The sequence below is a fragment of the Periplaneta americana genome, chromosome 12 (assembly GCF_040183065.1).
Source record: "Periplaneta americana isolate PAMFEO1 chromosome 12, P.americana_PAMFEO1_priV1, whole genome shotgun sequence".
Taxonomy (NCBI): domain Eukaryota; kingdom Metazoa; phylum Arthropoda; class Insecta; order Blattodea; family Blattidae; genus Periplaneta; species Periplaneta americana.
The window spans coordinates 39,629,105-39,647,157 of NC_091128.1; the positions used below are offsets into that span (position 1 = coordinate 39,629,105).

At 34.0% G+C, this 18,053-nt stretch overlaps 1 protein-coding gene across 2 annotated transcripts in view; it reads left to right on the top strand.

Moving 5' to 3' along the window:
- LOC138710320 (dual serine/threonine and tyrosine protein kinase-like) overlaps positions 1 to 18,053 on the top strand; it is a 98,116-nt gene that overhangs the window by 36,243 nt on the left and 43,820 nt on the right. For both annotated transcript variants that reach the window (XM_069841128.1, XM_069841127.1), the window contains one exon: positions 14,532 to 14,713. In XM_069841128.1, coding sequence (XP_069697229.1) covers positions 14,532 to 14,713 — 182 coding nt within the window. The remainder of the gene's footprint in view (positions 1 to 14,531; positions 14,714 to 18,053) is intronic.

The window sequence follows — 18,053 nt, forward strand, 5'->3', positions numbered from 1 at the left end:
TCACATATATATAAAGAAATATTCAAATACCGTGATTATTCAGTTTTGTGCTTTACTTGGTGTAGTCAGCAAATTATGGTACATCAGTAGACCTGCATAGTAGTGATAAATTAACTCTAAATCAAGTTTTTTTGTCAAGTAATGAATTGTATAAAATTTTGCGGCAATACTAAAAAAAAAAAAAAAAAAAAAAAAGGACGAAAAAGGAGTATTTAAACTGAATCTCTATCAATTTCATATTGCAGTAAAACTTGTTTAATCCAAAATGTGAATAATGTGGAAATCTGTCCAATGTGAAGAAATTGATTGGTCCTGGCAAAATAATAGTAATTTTACGTGTATTTATTTAACATAAAGCAGAATTTGTCCAATGTGTAAACAAAAAGCTGTTCCTATGTAATCCATGATAAATGTATTCCATAAGGCAGAAAGAGAGATAGAAACAAATTAGTTTCCACTTTTGATACATGAGCTCTGTGTCACAAATGATACCTGTGCATTATGAAATCTGAGTTCTGTGTGATTGTGTATCTCTCACTGTCATGAATATGGCTAAATCGTACGTGGCATTGTCATTAAAGAAAAAAGTGAAAGTGATTGATGATAAAGAAAAACATTAACTCTCAGTATGCGAAATAATGACAAAATTTAAGTGTGGAAAAACTCAAATTTACGAAACTTTAAAACACAAAGAAAAAATAATGAGTGAGTGGCTGCAAGGAAGTGATTAAATGAAGAGAAAAGCATAAAGCAGGAAATGAAGAAATCAACGAGGTAGTGTGGGAGTGATTTACAAGTGCACGATAAAAAAATCTGCAAATTTTCGGACTGATATTCCAAAGCCAAAGAAATTTGCAGTTTACCAATGCAATACTTTTCCCGAATATATTAATTGGATGTAAGATAGATGCAAAGGAGGACAAAATTGCAGATTTCAGAAATGAAAGTGAGTATAAAACATGAAGTAAAGTAGTTTGTGTGCCTCATAGTGACTCTTCTACAAAAAGAGTCTTTGGTGTTGTGACAAAAAATCGCACAGAATTCAGGTCAACATCAATACCTGAATCACTTCTGATCCAGAAGATCAGAATGACATAACAAAGAGAAGTATTCTCGGTTAAGAGGGAAGTATTATATGATATTCTTATTGAATTTGGTATTCCCAAGAAACTAGTTCGATTAATTAAAATGTATCTCAGTGAAACATACAGCAGAGTCCGTATAGGTCAGTTTCTATCTGATGCTTTTCCAATTCACTGCGGGCTAAAGCAGGGAGATGCACTATCACCTTTACTTTTTAACTTCGCTCTAGAATATGCCATTAGGAACGTTCAGGATAACAGGCAGAGTTTGGAATTGAACGGGTTACATCAGCTTCTTGTCTATGCAGATGACATGAATATGTTAGGAGAAAATACACAAACGATTAGGGAAAACACGGAAATTTTACTTGAAGCAAGTAAAGCGATAGGTTTGAAAGTAAATCTCGAAAAGACAAAGTATATAATTATGTCTCATGACCAGAATATTGTACGAAATGGAAATATAAAAATTGGAGATTTATCCTTCGAAGAGGTGGAAAAATTCAAATATCTTGGAGCAACAGTAACAAATATAAATGACACTCGGGAGGAAATTAAACTCAGAATAAATATGGGAAATGCGTATTATTATTCGGTTGAGAAGCTCTTATCATCCAGTCTGCTGTCCAAAAATCTGAAAGTTAGAATTTATAAAACAGTTATATTACCAGTTGTTCTTTATGGTTGTGAAACTTGGACTCTCACTCTGAGAGAGGAACATAGGTTAAGGGTGTTTGAGAATAAGGTGCTTAGGAAAATATTTGGGGCTAAGCGGGATGAAGTTACAGGAGAATGGAGAAAGTTACACAATACAGAACTGCACGCATTGTATTCTTCACCTGACATAATTAGGAACATTAAATCCAGACGTTTGAGATGGGCAGGGGATGTAGCACGTATGGGTGAATCCAGAAATGCATATAGAGTGTTAGTTGGGAGACCGGAGGGAAAAAGACCTTTAGGGAGGCCGAGACGTAGATGGGAGGATAATATTAAAATGGATTTGAGGGAGGTGGTGTATGATGATAGAGACTGGATTAATCTTGCACAGGATAGGGACCACTGGCTGGCTTATGTGAGGATGGCAATGAACCTTCGGGTTCCTTAAAAGCCATTTGTAAGTAAGTAAGTATTCTTTAAGAAGAAATTTGCAGAAAATCAGCTGCTATAGTCTGCATCAACTGAATATTCACTTCAAGGTCAGTGTATAATTGCCTCTTTCTTTCAGTCATAAGATGTTTACGGGAAGAGCAATTCCTGAGAACTTCATGTGCTGCATGGTACACCCATGAATGAAAACATTGACCTATATATTATTTACTGCATAAGTTATGCCTGCATGTAATAGATTAATCTCCAGTACAATATAACCGTTCGTGAAGAAATATACCCATTATGAAGACATCTGCCCCTAATATTTAATATAATATACCTGCACAAAATAGTTTAGCCGTTCCTAAAAAATTAGAAATAAGTTATGCATATTATGAAAACATTGACCCATACCTGTTTAATATATGCTTCCAAAAAATAAATTAATCCCCAGTACAATACAGACATTCTTTAAAACTCAGAAATACAGGTTTTCAAAACATTTGTCCGTATAATTATGTTAAATATGTGACTGTCCAAAACATACTAGCCCTAACTAAAATATAGTCGTTCTTTCAGGAAATCAGAAATATACCCATTATGAAAACATTAGCCCATATATGTTATTAAATATCTAGTGCATATGTTATTTTTCCATGCTCGTGGACGTAGAGTGGAAGCGGCAGCGGTGAGCCAAGGAATAATACATATCTGCTTTTCTCGTGTTATTGGACGGGATCTTGTTTAACAGAACTGAGTGATAACTTGCATTATCCAGTACTATTATTGAACTTTCTTACAGATAATTTAAGAAATTATTCACGAACCACTCTTTGAACAACTCTGAATTAATTTCTAAATGATAGTGTTGCATTTAGCCTCAAATATCAATTTACTTTCAGAAACAAAACCAGTCTTGTCCGATACAGCAGTATGGCTCCAGATGTGTTTTGGTAATCCACTTCATTTAGCCAGTGTGGATTAACTGGAGACCAGTAATGGGAATTGAAGAGATTCACTTGACCATTACTTTTGAAAGTTGCCTTATCAGTCCACAGAATTCTGAGCTCGAAATCATGGTCCATGTTTGGAAACCAGTTGCAGAAATCAACACGAATCTCGAAATCATGTCCCCTAAGTTCCTGATGGAGATAATTATGGCATGAATGAAATTTGTTGTCTTTGAGAATTCTAAACACTGTATTATGATGCAATCCTAAATCACGGGCAATCCTTCTTGTGGGGGAGAATTAAAGACATGATCTACCAGGTGCAACCAACAACTAGAGAAGATATGAAACAAAGAATTAGAGAAGCCTGTGGGTCTCTCAGCTGTGCTGAAGTTCTGCGTGCAATCACGGATGTTAGGAGGAGATCAGAACATTGTTTAGCACAGGTTGGCAGATATTTTGAACACTTACTATGAAGAGTGTACGTACATAAACAACATACAACATTTCTCAGAAAATACCATTTTTGTTGATTTGTAAGTAAACAATAAAAGTTAGAAAAAAAAGTTTCAGTAAAAGTTGTTTCTTTTTTTAAAGTAGTTTCCAATGGCAGCTTCAATGACCCATGTTCTCATTTGAAATTTCAAAGTTGACCAGAGGTACACATACTTCCGGTTTGTTACAGGAAATGGTACTGCCACCAATCGATTTTTTACATAGGTTTTGGTTATCAAAATTTTTTGTGAACAACCAGTAACATATAGTTTTCGAGAAAAAAGGCTGATACGGGTGGTCTGAAACACCTGGTATAAAGTGAGAGTATATTCAGTTTTTTTCTACAGCTAATAAGTGTAAATAATTTTTTTCTGATATTAAAATGATACTAAATGCTAAGGTAAAAATGTACCCCACATATGTGCTGATAATACACAATTGTAAGCATGTGGTGAAGGGTTAACTTAACTCTGTTATATTTACAATTTGTTTTTTTTGGTACTGATTTGCAATATGCAATAATTAAGATGTATAATTTATCAAAAGTAAATAACTGGCAATTTGGCCTCGGTAGCGTACTTGGTATAGCGCTGACCTATGCTCGAGGTTGCGTGTTTGATCCTGGGCCAGGTCGATGGCATTTAAGTGTGTTTAAATGCGACAGGCTCATGTCAGTAGATTTACTGGCATGTAAAAGAACTCCTGCAGGACAAAATTCCGTCACACCAGTGTTGGTGATATAACCTCTGCTGTTGCAAGTGTTGTTAAATAAACCATAATTAAAAAACAAAGACTGGTGATTGTCTTCCAATTCAGATTTGTACATTCAAAACCTTCTTTCTGTATCTACAGAAAATGCCACCATGGCGGTCCTGTGGCTAGAGTGCTGGACTCGTAATCCTCTGGATCCCTAATTCGATCCCCTACATACCCTCGATTTATGACTTGTGTTAGGCAACCCTATGGTCCAGATAACACAGTGTTTTTTTTTTTTTCTGGAAGTTCTGTTCCCCTGTGGCTTTTGAACAAATCTCTATCATCTCATCTCATTGCAGGTGTAGCATAGACCAGCCTCCTATAGCACACCTGAGCAACTTTTTTTTTTTCAGTACTTCATGTTTTGTTTCACTGCATCATCAGCTTTTTAGGAAACAACATTAAAATTATTCACCACTTTTTCCATAATTTCAAGTGCACAAGATGCTTTTTATTATCGATACCAGATGACATTGAATGCATGTACCAGAACTAAGAAGTTCATTAATTCATCATTTCAATATTGTCAACTGAATTAATCTCAGATTTTTCAACGAAGTAATTTCAGCTGAAAGAAAGCCCAATGTAACATAGATTGCCTTCTATTTCAGGATCAGATATCACTTTCTTAGCATTAGCACTGTCATCAAAATGTCACTAGCACTTTTCACTGTTTTGAAATACTCACTTAGTAGATGACTTATTTCTAATTTTTTAGGAACGGCTAAACTATTTTGTGCAGGTATATTATATTAAATATTAGGGGTAGATGTCTTCATAATGGGTATATTTCTTCACGAACGGTTATATTGTACTGGAGATTAATCTATTACATGCAGGCATTACTTATGCAGTAAATAATATCTTGCTATCTTGTGACAGTAAGACCTGGTGATAAGGGTACATGACACGTTTCCAATCAGCTGATCCACTTCATGGCATTTGTGTGTAAAGCATGTTACATACATCATTATTGAGTAGAATGTTGGTAAGTTGTAACTCTTCACCATATAGTTCATAGCAGGTGTCTCAAGGCCAACACATGAAAGTTGTTACAGAGAGCAAATGTAGATAGCGCAGTCAGCTCAAGAGATAAGCGCAATACTCGAAGATAGCCGATCACTGATTCATATCACACGCATGAGGGAACTAAGTTGTAACTGTCACAGGAGAAATTCCACAAAGCTGCACTTTTGAGTTGTACTGTCACAAAAGACAGTTGTTTTCGAAAGGAATAAAATTTCTTAAGTAGTTTGCAGTAATAATAACAATAATAATAATAATAATAATAATGAAAATTGTTTTCTAATTATATATTAATGAATAAAAAGAAGACATCTGAAGCATGAAGAACCATAGGCCTACATGTTACGTAATTATTTAAGCACAAGGAACTTGCCACTCTACCGCATTATCCTAGTTGCCTCATAAGTGGTGCCTTATTGGTATCACTTGTGAATTTCAGACTTGTTTTCGGACAGTTGACTAAACAACAACAGTACTTCATTTCTAATATATGGTTTTTGGTATCACTTTTTTTAAGTTTATACTATATTACTTAATAAAATAAAATTCAATTAAATAATAATTAATTTACAATTAAACTTGTTGGTTGTTAAGGTACGTGTTCTTATGATACGTCAATATTAATATATTAATTACAATAATAGTTAACTAATATGTTTCCTAATGTTTTCAATAATTAACAATAACCAAAACTTCTTAGAAATTCACAATTATTTTAAATTAGAACTATTCAAATCTTAAATCTGGTCTCAAATTCTTTTCTCAAGTCCTTCAGTACTTCGTTATTTTGTTACGCTGGTCATGATTAAAATTAGGTAACAATTTTAGATTAATAAAGTGGTAACAGTTACCCACTGAAACTTGCGATTCCCACTTTCCCTATGAAAGTTTTTATTTCTTCATATATTTGCGGTATTAAGGACATTCTTTCCTCGGAGATGGAGACAACATCGTAGCGGTTGCAGATGTCTATTCTAATGTCGTGGTCAATGACGTCATCCGGAGATACATGATCTGCTCCCGCATCTTGTTTCACTCTTACATTAAAAAAGAGAGAGAGGAGGAAGTGCTCCGAGAAGGCCCTATTGAGATGTCTGGTTTACAGCCTCCCTCATTGTCGTGTTTTAGTAACCAGAAGAAATGCATAGGCTTATCAGAATGTTGCATATTGTTGAATGATTAACCTTCTTAAGCTGAAATGATAAGTTAGATAAGTTTCCTCTTCCCATGACTACATTGGTTACATTACGTCCAAAAGCATCTCTTGTCTCATCTATAAACAACTATATTTTTTCTCCCTTTCTTCAGTTGTCTTCTCGTAACAATGTCAAACACAATTGTTCAATATACTACTGTATATCTTATAAAGATGCTATAAATTCTCGCAGCTTTCCATTATTGAAGTCATTTAAAGGGATATCAGCACTGATGAAAGCTTAACAGAGATTTCCATGAAACTGAGAATGTTTTTAAGGAGACTGCATTGTTTTATTTGGTCTCAGTCTTTAGATTCTGAACCCTGTGCTTACTACGTCTTTCTCTGTTATGTTGCATCACAGTAAATTTTCTTTCAGTGGCAACTCTTACATCACACACTTTATAATACATAAGTAGTAAACACACTACCCAAAATACACAAAGACAACATACCAATCAGACCACTAATAAATTACCGAAATGCACCAGCACACAAATTAGCAATATACATGAAACACATACCACTTGTAAACTCCACAACAGTAAAGAACACAATAGACCTAGTAAACAAAATCAAGAACATACAGATCCCAAACAGTGCAACACTGGCAAGATTCGACATAGGCAGCCTATAGACTTACATACAAATAAAGAAAACACTACATATACTAGAACAAATGCTTAACAATAACAACATACCATAAGAACACATGAAAGAAATACTCCAAATTACAGACACTATCACCAAGCAAAATTACTTCTCATACAACAACAAATAATACACCCAAACTGAAGGCCTACCCATAGGATCACCCATCTCCAGCATCCTAGCCGAAATTTTCATACACAACATAAAACAGACACACATCCTAAACAAGTGCAACAGCAAACATGCAGACATCATCATTTACTGGCACAGACGACATACTAATGCTATACAAAGGAAACAAAAGACAGATTGTAAATCTACACAAACAAAATACATCCAAAACTAAACTATCCTCCAGGCGCCCTCTATTTTTCTGGAGTCCATGAATACTAAGGAAAGCTGTTTTGCAAATTACAACATATTTTCTTTAACTTATATGCAATTGTCTGACTCCTCTTGTTTGGTCTTCTTTCTTCATACTTCTTTTGATCGCAAGCAACCTTGTAAGTATGCGTTCTGGTATCATAAGAGTTCATTTTCCAAAAGTTTGTAAATAGATTTTCCCTATATTCTTCAGTAATAATTAGACATCGGATTTTTAGGCACTAAAAATTGCAGTTTTAGACGCCTAAAATAAGCTCAAAATTTGTAAAATTAGGCTCTATTTTAATGAAAATAGGCATTTTAGGCACATCAAGGTATCATACTTATTTCTTTCACTGAAATTTTTAGTTATACACTAAAATACGCACAAAAAAGTATGTTTAAACATTAAAAAAGAATACTATATTATATTTATAAACAGAGCTGCACAAATTTAATATATTGAAACTAATGAAATAATGATTATTGATATCAAGATTACTCATTTTAAGTTATTGAAATTCAGTTCCATGCTCAGACTTTATTATAATTATCTGCACAGTACACCACCAGAATTTTTTCTAAATTCTCCACAGTTAACCTTTGCCTTTTGTCACTGAGAATCATTTTGAAAGCAGAAAAACTTCTTTCAACCGAAACTGATGTGAGAGGCGCAAATTTTAAATTAGGTACAATAGAAACATCAATACTTACTGGAACAGTTACACTTTCCCCCGATATCACTCTTGATACTTTTTCCAACAATGAAAATCCTACATTCTTATTTAATACGTTGTCCCACTTATTTTTAACTTTTTTCCCAGTTTCGCCCAAAGCAGAATGTATGTTCACTTGAGTTTCCTTTACTATTGCTATTTGGCTACAAAGAGATTGTTTTTCACGTTCTAATTGTTCAATGCTTGCAGGTATGAAAGAAAAGTTTGATGTTATGTAGGCAATATCGTTTTTCACTCGTGAGTCATTCAGACAATCTTTCACTGCTTTCACACACGCTGCACTATCAGTTTCAGGTAATTTATCAATAACTGTGACCACTTCTTTAAAATACTTAGAATAATACACCACTGACTGAATCCAGGTTCCCCATCGTGTAACAACCGGCTGAGGTGGGAGTGGGATATCTGGAAAGTTCTCTCTGAATATTGAAATCCTGGATGGGGCTTTACAAAAACATTTTTTTGTGTTAGAAATAAACGAATTGACAAGAGGAAATTCATTCCGGATTGTTTCAGAAACCCTGTGAAGGCCATGTGCTAGACAGGTTACATGCGTGAGGTTAGGATAATATGTTTAAGAAGTGGAGCTGCAGCAACCATGTATGAGGCAGCATCAGTACAAAACAACAGAACTTTAGAATCGTCTATATTACCTGAGTATAAAGACTGTAGGCCTTTATTTACAAAATAAGCAATGGCTTGGCTATTCACTTTCGAAAGTTCCTTAACACATACGAGGTGTGGAATCGAAGGTCCATCAGGACTAAGTTTTCCTACTACCATATTTGCTATATACCTATTCATAGGATCTGAGGTTTCATCCACAGAGACCCATGTGTAAGAATCACCTATATCCTCCCGAATTGAAGCTAAAGTTTCATTGTATATTCTGTCTAAGTAATTTTTTCTTAGGGTCGACTCAGATGGGATATTTTGTTTGCAGTATTTTTGTAAAAACTGTCTTAAAACCGGATTTTCAATTGCATTCCAGGGAATGTTAGCAGCAACAAACGCTCTGGTTAAATCAGCATAGAAATTGCTGCTGAGATTGGATGAAGTAGGCTGTGTTAGTAAAGTTTGTTGCAGTTGATTTTTCTGCTGAGCTTTAGCCTTATGAGCCGCTCCTTGCACATGCTGCTTTAGGTGGCACTTCTTTTCTTGCGAAATTTAAAAATGTAAAGTAAACTGAATTAAAATAAAATCCTAATTGTTGTATTGCCGTATTTCTATCACAAAGTTAGTGGGTTCGAACAATCAAAATTTTAATGACCTGCAAATACTTTAACTATCGGAATTTAAAAGGTTAAAGTGTAGTGGTCTTAAAAAGAATTATACCTCAGGATAGCTCAGTCAATGTATAAATATTATAGGCCTACTCATTAAAATTAATAGAATTTATATATTTCAACTATTGTTACATACCTGTTTGCTACAAATCTTGCAGAATATTATTTTTCCATCATAAGTGAATTCTGAATATTCTGTTAGCCATTGCCGGATCAATGTAGATTTTGCACTTATATTTTTCGGCATTATCGCGTTAAACTTCACAGGAAAACGTCCTACCGCTCAAAACTTCTCAACACAAATAAGATGAGGGAAAGAGCAACTGTTAACGAGCATTCAAATGAACCGTTGTTATTGAGATTCAATTGGACAAAAATACAAAGTTCCACTTATTGTTGCATTTCCTGGTAGTGTTAACACTAGGAGGGCCATTCTTTTAAATATTTTGTAACGGTTTACCCTACTAATTCGCAGTTTTACGACTTTTCATAAATATTTCAAAAACACTCTTTCTCCAAAAATTGTGATTTTATGACACTCTGAAGGGCAGTACAGCTAATCGGTTTCAGACCGAAAACAGTCATTTTTATAGTATAGTATATTTCTGAATCGGTAGCAGCACATGTTGTGATTGTTGCCTGCTTCAAAACTAAGGTTGGTTCTTTGTCGGCATTTATGCCTCCAAACATGTTAAATTCGGTGAAATCTATTGCGAGTGTCGTGAGATTCAAAACATTTTGTTTCCTTTATAAATGGTTTCATGGCCGGTGTGAAGCAAACTTTCCACTTTTTAAATGCCTTAAATTTCGCAGTGAATGCATGTATAAATTATAAAAAGTAAGAGTAAAATGCGAAACTTTACAGTGAGTTAGGCATTTTTAGGCGAATATTAACAAATTAGGCTCTAATAACCGTTTTAGGGCATTTTAGGGCACTATAAAACTCTTTGAATACCTTTCAATTTCCATGAAACACAAATATTAATAATTATTTTTACTTTTCTCCTAAAGAAACAAAATAGGCATTTGCCGTAGAATCCGATGTCTGGTAATAATTAACTGAAAACATCGTTTAGGACATTCACATGGTGGACCTGCACATTTTTCTTCAATAATTTGTCCCTTTCCTCTGTACATCTTATATTCTTTTCCCTAATTTCTTTTTCTTTTCATTTCTTCTTATGTACTGTGACTTTTTTTCTTTTGTACATATTTCCACCTGACTGATTATTGTCATCGTGAACATCACTTTCTTCAACTTGACTTGGAGAAACAATTACTTGTGTGATCTGTGGAGAATGACTGTTAGAAATTGCCTGATGGTGCTAGAAAAACAATATACTATAAGCTACTTTTGTACTGTTCGGATTTTATGTTTCAAGCACAGACTAAATAGGTAATATAAGACGAAACATATGGCAGTAGTGACGCACTCGGTTCACCCACAATATTAAAACATTAGGCCTCACAGTTAAATTACACCTAACCTTACTATTACAAAAATTATGTTGTTTCCACTGTATAGTAAGTAAAAAATGTTAAGGGACAGTACTTAACATATTTACGTGAATAGGTTGTACATCTTCCACAGTTCTTGTATAGCAAGTATATAGCAAGTAACCAATGTTAACATACTGCACTTAACATTATTTACGTGAATAGATTATACGTTATATTTACTTGATTATTTCTCCTTTCATACATGTTATCTTTATCAGGAACATGATCTGATCTTTAATAGAGTCAGCACTATCCAAATCATTCACTGATTCCTCTATACACTCCGCACTTTGCACATTCAAGTTACACACGTGCCCAGGGCCGCTGAGAAGGGGGGGGGGGCAAAGGGGGCGAGTGCATATGGGCCCGTGAGCAATAAGGGCCCGTCAGATTAAGTGAGTCTGATTACTTTTTATTATCATGAATAATTATTCGTAGATACATACCTGTACTATAAAATTTTGTAAGAATATTTGTTACATAAATTTGACATATTAACTCAACAATAGTAGAATTAATACAAATTACCACTTCATGTGTAAATATTTGACTTTTATATAACAGAATATCCATTTCCCGCATTAACATTCACCTACATGACACTTGAGGGCCCCGGAATTTGCCTGAACTATGTTCCCATCACTTGTACTGAACACTTTCAATTATTTATTGGCTGGCCCACCACAATATGTTAGTGGACTCTTCCAAACCGAAGTTACAGGATCACGTTTTCTTTTCAGTACATTTTATGTTTCGTGTCGAAACTTTCGTCTTTTTGTTGTCGTTTGTCCAGTAAATTCTGTTCGTTAGTTTTACCGATTACAGTTCAACTGCGCAATGGACAAGTACAGACGTAAGTTGGGAGCTGAGAAGCACAAGGAGAGACAGAAAAAATTAGAAGATATTAATATGGGTGGTAGACTGCTTGAAAAGGCAATTGATAAGCACAGGAACGCCATTTCATAGTGCTTTAGCAATAACATGTTTAGCAAGACTTCTGGCTTCTGTTGCATTCAAACAATTATAAAATACGATAATTTGGTCCAGGGGGCATCCGTTCTTGGTGTAAAGATAATTAATTCATTTGGCATATTTCTTAATTGAAGTTACGAAATGGCGTTCCTGTGCTTAACATTTAATCTTGAAAAATATTATGAAAATATTAACAAAGAGATCAGTGATTAGCCGAAATATATAAAATCAATTCATGCCTCTAATTTAGGATCAACCCCACTGAAATCTATGACTCTCCTAGATAGTCTGAGGGAATTAAAACTGGTCAGTTTATTTCCAAATATTTGCATAGCCATTGGAATATTCTATACAATTCCTGTGACAATAAATTGCTGATATTGAAAGATCCTTCACCACAAAATGAATAAAATAAAAAAATGTATTCAGATAAACAGTGTGTCAAGAATGACTGAGTAACCTTGGCCTCCTTAGTCTGGAGAGCGATTTTGCTAGGTTTTTAAATTTTGATGATATAATTGATGATTTTGCATCAATGAAGTCAAGGAGAGTTGTTTGTTGATGTTGGACTGCAAGTTAGAAATTACAGGTGTTTAGGAATAATGTTCTATGAATATAATATAATGTGCTAATGTAAAGTTTTGCTAAAAGTTTTCATGTAATAAAAGTGTATATTTTTAGGTTCGTATCTGTGTATGGGGTTATCTTTTACTTATTTTGCAAATAGTTATTATGGTTAGAATAACTGGTAACTTGTAATTGGTACTTTTGCAAGGGGGTCTGAGTACAGTATTGCGTAGGGGCCATAAATTCTGTCAGCGACCCTGCACGTGCCTACTACTGGTAGCCATTTTGTTGACCCTTACCACTATTTACATGCCACAAGCAAGTCACAAGGAGATGGGTTCAGAAGTTTGACACTGCATAGTGCTGCCATATTTTGAGGAAACGAGGAATTAGTTACTGATATAAGTACAGCAAGTTCATTGTCATTATCTGCGTGCATGAACTTGACTTTTGTTGAAACGTCCCTTACCATTATTTACACCCGAACCCCTCATTTCATACATGTTACAAAGATCGTATTACAGCCATAACCAAACTGTACAATACACAGAACACATCACAATCTCCAATCACAACTACAGCAAAAAAAAAAAAAAAAAAAAAAAAAAAACAGGTAATTTCCTAAAAATTAACACAGTAAAGAACATGAAAAGTTAATCAGAGACATAAGTAATATGTCGATTCTAAATAGACTGTTACAATATCGAGATACAAAGGCTTTTTGATTTGCAGATGATACTTATTTCACTGTGGGCATTCTTAAAAATATCTAAGAATAACAACACAACCTTCACATCTTTTTAGTTGCTACTTAAGTCGATGCAGAATTAATGATGAAAAGTGATGCACTACAACAATGGAGCAGTTACTTACAGTTCAGGAAAGTTCATTTTAATTTACATTTGATGGAAGACAAGTTTACTCGTATAAATCAGTGTTGATATTCATTGTAAATGACTAAGTGTTAGTAAAGTTGGTGGTATTCAGCTTAAATCAATAAAAAAAGAAAGAAAAGCAACAAAGAGAAGTCTGATATATAAAAGTGAACTGCAAACATAGTAGTAGCTAGGAAATATCTTGTCATTAAATATTTTTATATATATATATATATCCTGACAAATGCATTTCAATAGTTTTTCCATCTGAGTAACATCTCTGCCTCACCAAGAATAACACACAAAATCATCACAATCCTTGCCCTATTGAGGATATGGTTTAGCCTTTCAATCCTGATTCTTTATCGTGCTTAATGTTTGACTGTTTTTTTTTATCCATTTGTTATAATCTTGCTATGGTAAAACACTCTCCCAATATTCGCGCAGCCCCAGTACACCAGCTTACAAGAAATAGATCAGTGCTTGTTGCGCTTTTTTGTTAACATATGGAGAGCAAAGTGCCCATGTTTACTCTACTGAATCAACAGTCTGATCGAAGTCAAGTATTTGCTAAGTGTTGACAAGATGCAACTTATTTTTTATGCACACGCAGAAAGCAGGGCAATAATTTAAAGAAAATTATACTGAAGTACAGATAATCATTGATAGCCACAATCATAAAAGCAGGGTATATCTACTTAAGATATCAATTCCAATAATGTAGTCTATGTCTCTGCGTAGAAATTTTTGTGCGTGTTTTGCGTTAATTAACACAGTTCTTTAATTTACCAGAAAACCTTCAGTATTCGTCACATTGAACTGAAGATAATAATTATAGCTGGCATCCAGCATGATACCCATATCAAGATTCATTAAGATCGGACTCGAAAATCAAATGATCTAAGACATCAGTGATCTCTTAAGATAATCTGTTGTTTCCTGGTGAAGGAAAGTAGGCTAGAATAACTTTAATTATATTTTCAGGCTATCTCCACTTAGAAGGAACAGAATCTGGAGAGCGTAGCATGACAACTAGACCTTGTTGTGGTCAGTTTTCTGTAGGCAGTGATTTCCTTGATGGATTACATAAACTTGATCAGTTGTTATTTTTTGTTCGTGGATGTTTGCAGTCGCATTTGGTACAAGTTTCTTCTACCCTTAATGATGTAAGTGATTTCTGTTATTCTACTAATATTGAGATGTGTTTGTAACAGATAATGTTACCGTAAAATGGGGAAAAGTAGGACAGTTGGGAAAAGATGGACATTACTGTAATCTTTGATTTGATTGCTACTGCTGACTAGTGTTTGAACAGCGAACCTAATTTAATTATATTACCTGATAGAGCACATCTTTAACTTTGGTCCTGTATACTCCCTGGTTACATCTTCCATGTTTCTTTGTGAGAAAGAGCATTTATAGAACAATAGAAATTTTGAGTTGTCTTTAAAAGTAAGCTGAAACCTAGTTATAACAAGAATTCAAGTTAAGAAAAACTTTTCCACATATTTGTAATCATGATATTGTGTGCAAAGTTTCATGTGTGAGAATCTAATTTCAGCTGTTGACAGTCCTTTTAGTGAATCACTGTAACTTTTTGGGTAAAAGTTGGATACACCACGAACATATAAGGACGTTGGGCCCAGTCAGTTCTTTTAATATTACAATAATATTGGTACTTAGTATAAATGACTTAAGAACACATCTGTATATGCAGGGTCGATATTTAGCAACATCACACTTGCTGCTTTTGTGTAGCTCTTATGCTTGCCAGAACCGCTATCACACATGACAACCACTACTGTACTACAAACTGATTATAAAAATACGTGAATATGTGGTTTAAATATATTTCACATGAATTTTAGATGTCCAACTTTACTCCTTCGTTGTTTGAAACCTGGTCTAATAATTCATTGCACACATGTCCAGCTTTTCCCCTGCTAGTGGTGTAAAGTCGGACATGCCCATAGGTGTGGGGGGGGGGGGAAGAGCACTTCTGTTGTTGCAATTATTTTGGCCATGAAGAACAATTAAATAGAAGGATATAGGAAGATATACAGTATGTCCGAGAAGTCCATATACCCCTATACCTTACTAGTTTCTTATTAGCATATCATGTTATATTATTATATTGTAATTATTTATTATTATTAATGTCCATAACAGTAATGATTGTTGAACAATTTTTCCCTTGAAATTATTCAAGCCTGCTTCATAGGAAACTTTACCTGAAAGCTAAATTTGCATTAGTAATTGTTGTTATGTCAGTGTTGTTGTTGTCTAGTGCCTTGCATTTGGCAATGAAGCCATTAGCAGTCGTTCTTTCCAATACTTTTGAACTGTAGTTTCTTCTGATCTTAATGCTTCACAGGTCTTCAAGTGGTCTTCATTCATTTCTGCTGGATCGTTACACAGGACACATATGGGTGAAGCTGAGATACTATTCTGTTATGTCAGTGTACCATTATTGTTATTGTTGTAGAGCTCGCCTCACTTGATCTGTTGAAGAGAGGTTAGTCACTAGTGTAAGGGTACATGGACATCCTCACATAGAAGAGACAATTAGCATCACACGAATGAACTTGTGCCTGCCATTTCAACTCGCAGAATGATGATCGAGTGAAGCGAACTCTACAACAATAATAATAATGGTACACCGACATAACAACAATGCACCAACAACAATTACTAGTATTATGAATATTAATAATAATAAATAATTACAATATAATAATAAAATATGATATGCTAATAAGAAACTAGTAAGGTTTAGGGATACACGGACTTCCTGGACATGCTGTATATGAAATCTCATACTTCTGTACTCTGAAAAATATAGAATTTTTAATGAAAAACCTCATGAAATATCCGACTTTACCCCATTTTACAGTACATGACGTTACTTAGTGCATAAATGTTTACAGTGAAAGTCCAGTATAGCGAAACATCGCAGTGCATGACAAATTTGTTACTGTATCAACCACTAACTTACTAGAGTACTTTAATATTTTTTTTGTTCCACAAATAATAGCCTTAAGATGACTATTACTGTTTAGCTTCTTCTTTACTATATTTATATTATTTCATTTGATAAATTACTTTCAATATATTTCAAATAAAACTTTAACCAATAACAAGATAATTAATATTATGCAATGAATGATATCATCGGTTTACAAGCAAAACACAGTAAGTAAAAAATATTACGTCTGAGGAAAAAGCATATATGATGTACATAATGTATGTGTATAAACGTAGAATTGAAAAATTAAATATATATAAAGAAACTACTTACTAAAAATAATATTTTGAGGATTCAGTTTTGTTAAGATCATTCTTTTTCTCAGGGGTAATATTTTTTACTTTTTGTGTTTTGCTTGTAAGCCGACGATATGTTGACGAGATTGAGAAATAAGGGACTCTCAGTAAATGACTCAATGCACGAAGTAGATTTATATAAGCTTGTAAAACAGCACAAACCGAAGAAAAGACCATTCGAAATTGACTGTTGTTTCAACTTTTTGTCATATAGTTTTATGACTCCTGTTAGGCATGTGTGATTTAAATGCCATAGAATTGGCATAGGAAAAAATGAAGTGTGTGACAAGGGAGAGGGTGTGTGGATCACTGTGACACAACACTGTGATGTATCGATGAGTCAACTCAATTGGGAAGTATGTCATGCAACTATATTATGTATGGATGTTGTAACTGTCTATAGGAGTGCAAACCGTCTTTCCATAGTCTGTTTCGACGAATTGTATGATCTGATGCTAAGAGGCCAATTTCATACTGTAAATATCTGGCTGTGGTAAATGGTGTTCTTGTTTGAATGATGATGTAACGATCCTTTTGAGGGGAAGTCTTACGATTTGACTTATTACCAGGTCTTCTGTGTACCAATCCCTTCCAATTACAGTAGAAATCACACTCTGGTACATAATTATCAAATCTGATATCGAACTTACATTTACCATGCTGTTGTAATCGAATTGCTATTTGAACCAAATCCCTTGAAAGATGGTGTCTCTGCATGTTCAAAGAAGATAGACAAAATCAGAAATCTTGTTAAAACACACTTAAAAATGAACTGAAAATGTAATGTAACGCAATTTGTTTATTTATAAATAAACAGTTGAATTTCTTGTTATGTTAATATTCTTTCTTTAAAAGAAGTGAAAATGTCGTTGTACGAAAGTGTGAAAATATTACATGAAAATGTTTAATGTCACAATAACTTATCCTTACACTTGATATTTATAGAGACTAAATGTAAAATTATTATGGCAGTAATACAGGAAGATATTTTTCTGACATAAACCGTATATTGAAAATGCAATTTTCACAGAAGAATATTTTAAGAATCCCCAATGCTTAGAATAAATTCTCTAATATTTCAGTCTCTACTCCTATCATTGTTACTAGACATAACAGAATTCATATCTTCACCCTCTTGATCAGTACTCTCCACAATTATATTAATTATTATCTATTCAATTCCTC